The sequence below is a fragment of the Mauremys reevesii genome, linkage group 3, assembly GCF_016161935.1.
Source record: "Mauremys reevesii isolate NIE-2019 linkage group 3, ASM1616193v1, whole genome shotgun sequence".
NCBI classification, from domain to species: domain Eukaryota; kingdom Metazoa; phylum Chordata; order Testudines; family Geoemydidae; genus Mauremys; species Mauremys reevesii.
The window spans coordinates 145185880-145197119 of NC_052625.1; the positions used below are offsets into that span (position 1 = coordinate 145185880).

An 11240-nucleotide genomic window follows, 5' to 3' on the forward strand; every position below is an offset into this window, starting at 1 on the left:
TCCAAAATGTCTGTTAGTCTATAAGGTGCCACAAGGCTCTTTGCTATCTTCATTAATGATCTGGATGATGGGATGGATTGCACCCTCAGCAAGTTCATGAATGACACTAAGCTGGGGGGAGAGGTAGATACGCTGGAGGGTAGGGATAGGATCCAGAGTGACCTAGACAAATTGGAGGATTGGGCCAAAAGAAATCTGATGAGGTTCAACAAGGACAAGTGCACAGTCCTGGATTTAGGATGGAAAAATCCCATGCACTTCTACAGGCTGGGGACTGACCAACTGGCTAAGCAGCAGTTCTGCAAAAAAGGACCTCAGGATTACAATGGATGAGAAGCTGGATATGAGTCAACAGTGTGCCCTCGTTGCCAAGAAGGCTAACGGCATATTGGGCTGCATTAGTAGGAGCATTGCCAGCAGATCGAGGGGTGTGGTTATTCCCCTCTATTCTGCACTGGTAAGGCCACATCTGGAGTATTGTGTCCAGTTTTGGGCCCCCTGCTACAGAGAGGATGTGGATAAATTGGAGAGAGTCCAACAGATGGCAACTAAAATGATTAAGGGGCTGGGCACACGACTTATGAGGAGAGGCTGAGGGAACTGGGCTTATTTAGTCTGCAGAAGAGAAGAGTGAGGGGGGATTTGATAGCAGCCTTCAACTACCTGAAGGGGGGTTCCAAAGAGGATGGAGCTCGGCTGTTCTCAGTGGTGGCAGATGACAGAACAAGAAGCAATGGTCTCAAGTTGCAGTGTGGGAAGTCTAGGTTGGATATTAGGAAAAACTATTTCACTAAGAGGGTGGTGAAGCATTGGAATGGGTTACCTAGGGAGGTGGTGGAATCTCCATCCTTAGAGGTTTTTAAGGCCCAGCTTGACAAAGCCCTGGCTGGGATGATTTAGTTGGAGTTGGTCCTGCTTTGAGCCGGGGGTTGAACCAGATGACCTCCTGAGATCTCTTCCAACCCTAATCGTCTATGATTCTACTAGAGATTAGGCTTTTGCAGCATAGAGGAAAGTAATAAGAGGCAAGAACCTTCGGGCTCTAAGATAAGCTTGGATTATAACAGTGAGCTAACATTTAAAATACTGTGAAAGAAAATGTAAAGGCATTTTGATGAGAAATCCTGTTTGTTTATACAACACTTAGTAAAGTTGGCACTACTTCATTACAAGTAACAAATAATACCTCAAATTTTAGATGACAAAATTATTGGAAGAACTGAGAGAGGCTAAAGAGAGGCAATGTCCTGAGATGAAACACTTCTTGTGTCTCGAAAGGAAAATCAAGTATATGGAGATCAGACATGTACAAAGAGAACAAGAACTTCAGCAGGTAAAATAGAGCATCTCTGTACTTATCTCCTGTGTATTTTGACAGAATTTGTACAAATTATTGCAGACCATACTGCAGGGATCAAATACATTTTGACCGATGACATGATAAACCAAACTCGTCGTCCTTTTTAGTGCCCGCTGGTGCATATAAATGTGCATGCAATCCTGTACCCACAGTTATTTACAGGGGCAATTAAAATAACTTGTACATTGGATCTCAGATGAAATACTTAGAAATCCAAAGTGACAGCAGTTATAGGTGCCAAATTGCCATATATGGGCACAAACAGGAACACTAGGTTTAGAAAATGAGGACCGGTGTGTTTATAGACTAGGCTCAACTTAATATTGACCGAGTTGAGTCTGAGATCCCAAATAGAGCTCAACAACATAAGATGTTTGCTCAATTTCTAAACATTACTCAAACAGGAAAAACTTGCGAAATATTTCCCACATGCTCCTTGTACTGTCACAAAAAATCCCCATAGACTTCCTTTACTACCTTTACCCCAATCCACAAAAAAGCTAATTAAAAATAGTAGACAATTGTATAATCCAGTGGTTGTTTGGTGAGTTGGATCTTTTTCCTTCTTATAGTGTTGCTTTTCTTTTACTATACAAACAAAAAAATCCTTGCAGTAAATATTGAGTCAGATTGTTTATTCCAATGGAGTTACACCAAAAAAGAATTTGGCCCTATGGCGTAGATAGCAAGGCAGTAAGGAACTGCCAGTGAAGTCAAAGCATAAACGCTTCCAGACTACTTGTAGCTGAATTAAGATTTCTTTTTTAAACCTAACGTACAGCCATATATAATTTCAACTAAGTAAAGTAATTTCTCAGTGATTCCTGTACCTTATTTTATAGAAGGATCTAGCCTGTGTGTTCTTAGTAATCTTTATAAGGATCATTTTATATCCAAAGAATTACTTCTACTTTGTTCTGTATAGGTTCTTTTATTTCCCTTGTCACTTTCGCATCTTAGTGCTTTTCAGTAGTGCATTAAGCAGTGTGATTAGTATCTGTCACATGTGGTTCATTCTTTCTCATATGCTCTACCAGGGATTATATGTGTAATGAAGTGGTTTGATTTGGGGAATATTTTTTGGTAAATGGAGAAGGCAAAGTTGAAGTGTACCTTGTACTTGGAGTAGAAGGTGGTGAGGTTTATATTGGTTTTTAGTTCTTCTGGGCATTGTTCCATAGTCTTGGACTGGCCCCCAAGAAAGCCCTGTCTGCTGCAGAGACAAGCTTTACCCTGATGGTAGAAAGTTCCATTGTGCCAGAGAAAGTGGAACTGTCCACATAGATTCCTTTAAAGAAGAAAGTTGTTATATCCTATCAAATATATAAGACCTGATGGCGGAGCAATTTATTTCTTCATTAGCATGAATGTGAATGCCCTATTTCTATTCCTGTGCTGTCAGTTTTTAAAAGTCAAAACAGCAAGTTAACATAACACATTTGTTTTCTTCTTCCCCTCTCTCATGCCCCCACCCTTTCACCTCTACAACCTCAGGTAGTGCGTAACTTCCCTTTTTTCAACTCTAGAAAGTTCCTCAATTCAGATACAAGTGGGGGCAGGTGGGATTTATGCTTTGACTTGATTGGCAGTTCCTTGCTGTCTGGACCACAGGGCCAAATTCTTTATTGGTGTAACACCACTGAAATAAACAATCTGACTCAATATTTATTGTGAGGATTTTTTTTGTACAGTAAAAGAGGAGCAACACTCTAAGAAACACCAATCACTGTTAAGTAATTTTCCTTTTGCTGAGTTGTTGTGGGGCTTGTTTGTGTTCATTTTATTCTGTTTTTTGTGTTTTTAATTTTTGCTTATTTCCCAACTTATAAATTTAACCCTCTGCAATGGGACTCCTACGAATCAGTACAAATACATACATAAAATAAAAAAGGGACAGTCTAATGTATTGAATGTTAAGAAGCATCAGCGTCCTGGTCCATGACTAGGGCTCTTAGGGTACATCTATATCAGTGGTTCCCAAATTTGTTCCACCACTTGTGCAGGGAAAGCCCCTGGCGGGCCGGGCTGGTTTGTTTACCTGCCGTGTCTGCAGGTTCGGCCGATCACGGCTCCCAGTGGCTGCGGTTCGCTGCTCCAGGCCAATGGGAGCTGCTGGAAGCGGCGGCCAGTATGTCCCTCGGCCTGTGCCACTTCCAGCGGCTCCCATTGGCCTGGAGCAGTGAACCGCGGCCGCTGGGAGCCACAATCGGCCAAACCTGCGGACGCGGCAGGTAAACACCGGCCCGGCCTGCCAGGGGCTTTCCCTGCACAAGCGGCAGAACAAGTTTGGGAAGCACTGATCTATATGATCAGCAGCAGCCCACAACAGCAAGTCTCAGAGCCCGAGTCTGCGGACTGGGCTCACACCACAACACTAAAAATAGCTGTGCAAATGTTTGGGTTTCTGAAACCCAGCCCCCATTCCTAGCCTTCAGAACCTGAGGAGTCTGAACTTCTTAGTGTAGTATGAGCCCCGCGAGCCTGAATCTGTAGTTCTGGGCTCTGAGACTCATTGCCGTGGGCTGCTGCTTTCCATGTAGATTTACCCTTCAGCGCTACGGTAATACACATAAATAATGAAAATAACTGGCAATTTATATCTTGTTATTACAGAGGATTGAAATTATGTCTTTGCTTATACAGCACATTCCAAAATAAAATATTCTGTTTGGAATAGCCATTACTTTTTCAGAATGGCATATGGATTTTTATTTCCTTTGACAGTAACATGTTTAAATTAGCTTGTTGGAATTTGGTGAGATTAGGGGTGAAAACTCATTCAGACCCATATCTGCAACAGCCTCAGGGCAATGTCACTATAGGCTATTGGTGCATTTATAGAGTTCATTATGCAGTTTTTTAAAGTATAGCAATAGCACAGGGTCTGTGTACCATAAAGAGAATCCAGATTTGGTCTGTCTTTGTTGCAGACTATTACTAATTCAATTAGTGTGTGTTTATATAGCAAATTTTGTAAAAGGCTCAGAAAGGCCTGATATATTCAAAAGTGTTAAATATTTGTCATAAAGTCTTAAGTGCTCAAACTTTTAATTGGGACCTTTGGAAAAAATAAATTAATCTCTTGTGAGGCTTCTTTAATCTGAACTGGGTATTAACCCCCCTTCCTCTCCCCACTAATGTCTAAAGGAATTTATTGCTACTATCAAAAGTACATTTTCCAGTGTTCAGAACAAATATTTCCATATAATTAGCAGTGGGCTTTGGGATTTAACATCAGAAACTTAATTAAAAATACAATAGTATGTATTTTGCAAAGGGACTGTCTCAACTAAGGAACAATGTTCAGTGAACTGATGACTGGAAATCAATATACTTCTTGTTAAACAACTTATCATTTACAGATAGTGCAACAAACACAACATGTTGCTGAAGTGCAGCAAACCCAGGAAGTTGAGAAGTGGAAAAAACTTGCCCAATTAAAGAATCAGGAGCTGGAGAAGTTTCAAGTGGAATTAGATTCAATATTAGATGTTTTACGGGAATTGCAGAAACAAGGGGTTGTTATTCCAGTACCTGTTTCAAGTGGATTAAATTTACCAGAAAGATATTGGAAGATGTGACTAGGTAAGAACTGATCAGAGAAATAGAATTTTAACCTATACAGCTGTGAATATAAAACAATCACTGGTGTAATCCTTGCAAGTTCAGATACTTTCAAGAAATTCATCTGAACTTTCACTCATCTAAAGGCAGATTTTTACTGAACAATTGATTGATCATATTGTGTCTCGTAATTTCTTAATAATAAATGATCTTGTATATTAAAAAAAATTAGGAATTTTGAGCCAGATGATTTTTCCCCCCCATAAACTGAATTGTTAAGAAATTTGCATTTCGTATTCTTCCAACAGCCTGTGGAACATTACTGAATACTTTTGAGAGAAGATGTACAATTCTGTTTCATATAGCATAACTGATTGCTCAGTTGTATTTTCCTATGTCAGATCTATGAAACTCTTGAATAATGTGGTCTATTTTATTACAATAATTAGGGCACACAATCCTGTTTACATCTTTCTAACACTTCTCTCTTCTCATCTTTTCACCCAATACTCTTTTCTTTCCTCCCTCCCCTTTTTGGCCCCTAAACTTCTCCAAATGTTTGGAGGACTAGGTCAGGTTCTTTTTATGACAACAATGACCCCAGACTTAAACCTGGTCTACAGTTAAAATTTAGAAGGATGCGGGGGGTATGGAAAAAATTCACACCCGAGTGCCATAGTTAAGACAACCTAATCCCTGGTCTAGACTCACCTAGGTTGATAGATGAATTCTTTGGTCAACCTAGCTAGGGGAGGTGCATTACCTACATCAACAGAAAAACTCCTTCTGTTGGTATAGGAAACGTCTGTGCTATGGCGTAGCTGCAGCAGTTCCGCTGTACTACTCCTAGTATAGACGTAACCTTAGAAAACTATTTTCTTGAGTTTTGAGATATTTCTTACAAAGCCATGTCATTCATACTAATGCTCTATTTAGTATAATCAGTGGTATTTGATTGCTGACTGAATGATGCTAAGAGTTAGTTTACAGGTCTACAGCAGCACATATATTAGCTATAGATCTATGCCTTTTTGGAGGGACAATGAAAGAAGACACGTTTTCATCAGTAAATTATGTGCTCACATGAGTGAGTGTGCGTGATTTAAATAAAAAGTAGTTATGTACCAATTTGTAGCTTGTAAGTTCCTGTAAAAATGCACTTGAGTGCCCATAATTGATTTGCAGTGCAATATTTGCTCATAGTTATGCTATATATTTTATATATACATGAAAAAATACACACACTGTATGTAAGGGCTCTCCTGCATGAACAGTTAGACCGCAGCAGGCTGGGGTGTGAAGCTCCCGGGCACTAGCCTGTCATGGTCTGACTATCCATGTTGTCCCTGCCTCTGTATATTAACAGTTAGTTAGAATACTTTGATCTGGTCCTTTTTGAAATGCGACTAGCTCAAAGTGCTCTAACAGACTGCTAGAATGTAGAACAGGGTCCACAAGAACAGGTAGTGTGAGGTATATTCACACCCCAGCTGGCTGCAGTCTCATGGGTCATGTAGACAATCCCTAAGTGTTTGTACGTGATATCTGTATTTAAAACATGTATTGAGAGTGATAAAGTTGGGATTAATGCAATCCTTATTTTGGGTATCTCATTCAGATATTTTCCAAAACTCCATAAAAGCTTAATTTTCATTAAAAAGGATGATTTTGTCCAAGAATAATCTGGAAGTGTTAATATATAGTCATAAATTATGTAAATAGGACTATAAAGCTTTGTATATAAAATGTCAATCATTAGTAAATATGTTGTATTTTCATAATGTACAAGCTCTTGTGATTTGTTTGCAAATGCAAAAGTTGAAAAAAAAAGAAAAAGAAAAAGAAACCAACGTTTCTTCTTCAAGTAGTGTCCCTATGTGTGCTCCATTGTAGGTGTGCTTGCATACCTGCGCTGCTGATTGGAGAACTTCAGTAGCAGTGTCCGTTAGGCTGGCACATGGGCTGTCTCTCCTCATGCTGTGCCACAAGGCTAGTCAACACGCCCAGGCTAACCCCACCTCAGTTCCTTCTCAACCACCCTTGGCTAGAGACAGAGTCATTAGCAGTCCATTAAGATTATTTTTCTCTTGTTTTACATACTTATAGTTAGCCTCCTATTTAAGTTATAGTTGTAGTGGGGTTTTTTTTTCTTCATCTTGCTTATTTTACCCTGCTTTTTTCCCCCTCAATGGGGTATGGCCAGTTTGCAAGGTTTCAAGGAGTGCCACACCAGTACAGAGGCAATCCTGGTTGCAGGTAAACACTCTCTGCATTCGCTGCCTTGGGGAAGGCCACATACAGTAGAAGTGTAGTCTTTGCCAACAACTCCGGCCAAGATTCCATGAAGACAGAGAGCTCTGCCAGAAGAGGCATCAATCTGGCCCCAGTTGCCTGGTAGACATGAGTCTTCATAACCTTCTTCATCTAAGGGATGTGGGTTGAAGAAACAAGCTGCAAACCCCTCTCACAAATCATCTAAAAGGAGAATGGGAAGTCCCCCTAGTGAACCCTGAGATAGCCATATGTGATCACCATCTCGTTTGGTATCTCACTGGCTCCAAGACCATCTCATTCTGGCAACCATGCCTCATGAAGACCAATGGGTACTGGTATCACTAACAGACTCACGGACCCGATGGACATGGGCACCAAGTCATTGGTACCGAAGGACAAGTGTTAACACACTAAAAAGTCCATACAAATCCACTTCACCATCGACAGCTCACCTGGTACCTGAAAGATAGCTGCAGACCAAGATCACTGTCTCTGCCCTCCTTCCCCCAACCCCGGCACCACTATTGACACTGGGACAGTTGGTACCAGCGGAATCCCACCATTCCAGAGACCTCTGCATGTCAGGTGCACCCGAGTCCCCACCTCTCGGTACCAAGATCTCTGCATTGAGCTTCTACCAGCCACGGGAAGTATTCCCACTGCCATGCCATGTTATGCCCCTTCCCTCTGCTCTCTAGTGAAGGTTCAGACAGCGAGCCAGTAAAGGTAGTGTCACAATAGTCCTCCCAAGCTCCATATGGTGCTCACTACCAGTGGAGTCCAAGGATATACCCACAGATGGTCCCTCCACCACCACCAGCTTGGTACGGCCACCCATAGGTTCCACCACCGGCCTCTCTGCCATCCCAATGACAATTTTGGGATCTTTGGGTGGTGCACCAACAGCATGCCTCTCAAGCTTTGAGCCTCACTCAAGAACCATCCAAGCACACCCCCTCGGCCACAGCATCCAGGATTTTGGAACCACCTCAAGAGATAGAGGAACAGGAAGCCGGTACTGAGGAGGAATGACATTGAGGACCATATCCTCTTCTTCTCGAGACAAAGCCATCATGCCTCGCTTACCATCTTTGGCAGACAACTTTAGTCTTTTCCAGAAGCTGGCAAAAAGGGTTGCAGACATCCTCCAGATACTATTGAAGGAAGTCAAGGATGCCCACTATCGGCTCTTTGACATCCTCCATTCTTCTTCGTCCTCAATTATTGCCCGCCTGATTATTGAGGCCATCTTGGACCTGGCAAAGACCATGTGGCAAACCCTGACATCAGTGGCACCAACCTGCAAGTGAGTGGACAAAAAATACTATATCCCCACCAAGGAATCTGAATTCCTGTTTTCCCATTCACCACCCAATTCCATCGTGGTGGATGCCATCAACTATCATGGCCAACAACACCAGTCAAGGGCTACACTCTGATAGGGATTGGAAGTGCCTTGATCTTTTTGGCAGAAAAGCATACTTGGCCACTCTACAGTTCCATATCATCAACTACCAAGCCCTCACAGTGAAATACGATTACATAAATTACTCTAAACCGAATGACTTTATTGAAAAGTTGCCAGAGGCACATCGCAAGTCTGTTAAGGCCATTATCCAAGAGGGTCAATTAGTAGCAAAGACATCGCTGAAATCTGCCCTCAGCGTGGCCGACACGGTGGCTAGGTCCATCACCATAGCCGTGCTAATGCGACGAGCTTCATGGCTTCATTTGTTGGGTTTCCCGAAAGAGGTGCAGTCTGCCTCCTTTGAAGACAGGATTATACCTAAGTTCTCTGAGGCCTTGTCTACACTACAGAGTTTTGTTGATACAAGTTATGCTGACAATCAAAACCCAGTGCATCATGGGTGTGAGCTCAATGTCCCATGATGCAGTTTTTCCATCCCATCATTCCCTGGGCTTCCAACTGGATTTCATGGCATTTTTCAGCAACCCCTGTTTACTGTGCGCCCACCATCTCTGTCTGAAAGGATGGATCCTGCACTGCTCTCTACTGTTTGTAGTCAGTTATGAACACATCTGATCATGCAATATATTATGAGCACCCACTCTGAACAGGAATCAGAGTTGTCTGACCTGCTGTGTGCCATGGAAAGAAACAACACCAGATTAATTTTGGCATTCACAGAGCAGCTGAACATGGACCATCACTTTTGAGCTCAGGAAACAAGCACTGAGTGGTGGGATCACATCGTTATACTTGTCTGGAATGATGAGCAGTGGCTGCAGAACTTTTGGATGCGGAAAACCACGTTCCTAGAACTGTGTGCGGAGCTTGCCCCAGTAGTGTGGCGCAAGGACACCAAAATGAGAGCTCCATATGGTGATCAGTGTGTGGAAACTGGTAACTCCAGACTGCCACCTCAGTAGCGAATCAATGTGGAGTCGGGAAGTCCACTGTTGCAGCTGCATTAATGCAAGTGTGAAGAGCCATTAATCGCATGCTGCTATGAAGGTCTGTGACTCTTAGCAATATGCATGAAATATTGGATGGCTTTATGACAATGGTATTCCCTAACTGTGGTGGGGCAATAGATGGCACGCATATCCCAATTTTGGCTCTGGACCATCTTGCGATGGAGTACATCAGTAAAAAGGGGTATTTCTCTATGGTGTTATAGATGCTTGTGGATCACTGTGGCAATTTCACTAACATCAATGTGGGGTGGTCTGGGAAGGTGCACGACACACACTTCTTCATGAACACTGGCCTATACAGAAAGCTACAAGGAGGGACTTTCATTCCAGACCAGAAGATTCCAATGAGGGAATGGTGAAATGCCCACAGTGATGCTAGGCTACCATTACTCCCATGGCTCATGAAGCCTTACACAGGAAACCTGGATAGCAGCAAGAAGCGCTTCCACAATAGGCTGAGCAGGTGCAGGATGACCATAGAATGTATCTTTGGCAGCTTAAAAGCGTGCTGGCACTGCCTTTATGGCAGATTAGAATTAAATGATGAAAATATTCCCATAGTCACAGCAGCCTGCTGTGCACTCCATAATATTTGTGAGGCTAAGGGTGAAAAGTTTTTCCCCCAGGTGGAGTGCTGAGACAGATCGCCTGGCAGCTGATTTTGAGCAGCCAGATACCAGGGCTGTTAGAGGGGCACAAGAGGTTGCTATTCGAATTAGGGAGGCTTTGAGGCACTATTTTGGGAATGAGCTCCAATAATGTGTCTTTCTATACAGCACTCTGCCATACTTTAACTTGCTGCCTTGCATGAAAACTGTTGATGATTCCTGACCATGATTTGTACTCAGCAGATGATCAAATTGCCACTGTGTATTAATTCCAACAGCAACTACTGTGTGTAGGAGACAATTAAAGATTGGTTAGCTTTCAGAGAGTGTGTTTTTATTAAATACCAATTAACAATTCCCACAAAATGCTTTGTGGGAAGGGAGATAACAATGAAGGGCAGTATAGGCACATAGAGCTGTGTGTAAGTCCAACTATCATTTTGGAAGCTGTCGGAAGTGGGGAAGCGAACAGGGTACTGAGATTTTCTGGGAAGTTGCAAGGAATGTGTGGGAGGAGTTTGGGGAGGGCATGGAAAGCAGTTCTGTATTGGCTGCAGTGCAGGGAGAGCACACGTGTTCTGCCTGGACCATGATTAGGGACTTCAACATCTCTGTTTGCTCTAAATTTTTCTCTCTCCATGCCCTGTGTTCTTGTTTTTTGGCCTCTGAGGATTGGAGCACCTCTCAAAACATGTTCTCCTTGCACCTCCTTGGTTGCTTCCTTATCTGGTGGAGGTGCTCCACTGGTGTGTAGGAAGTTCCCCTGAAGGCAACATCTGCAGAAGCACGCACAGCATTGAATCATTATAGTAAAATGCAGCTTTTAAAAAATACGAATCAGTTTCTCATTGTCCCTTGGTAAGTACACAGCTAAGTGAACGCCCTAAGCATGGCGAGTTTGGCCTGCGGGGAGGGAGTGGCGCTCAAGATGGGGCAAAAGATCCCGGTGGTTTTTTTAAGGGTATCAGTGCAGGTGACTAGGGCCAATATTGTGA

The 11240-nt window shown here is 42.6% G+C and overlaps 1 protein-coding gene across 9 annotated transcripts in view; it reads left to right on the plus strand.

Moving 5' to 3' along the window:
- Window positions 1-6676, plus strand: part of CEP162 (centrosomal protein 162) — a 332176-nt gene extending 325500 nt beyond the window's left edge. For 8 of the 9 annotated variants that reach the window (XM_039532378.1, XM_039532382.1, XM_039532383.1 and 5 more), the window contains 2 exons: window positions 1199-1333; window positions 4723-6676. In XM_039532378.1, the coding sequence (XP_039388312.1) occupies window positions 1199-1333; window positions 4723-4941 (354 nt within the window). In that variant the 3' untranslated portion in view covers window positions 4942-6676. Of the gene's footprint in view, window positions 1-1198; window positions 1334-4722 lie in introns of those variants that run through there. The other variant, XM_039532384.1, reaches the window with a different exon arrangement.
- The last annotated feature ends 4564 nt before the right edge of the window (window positions 6677-11240 follow it).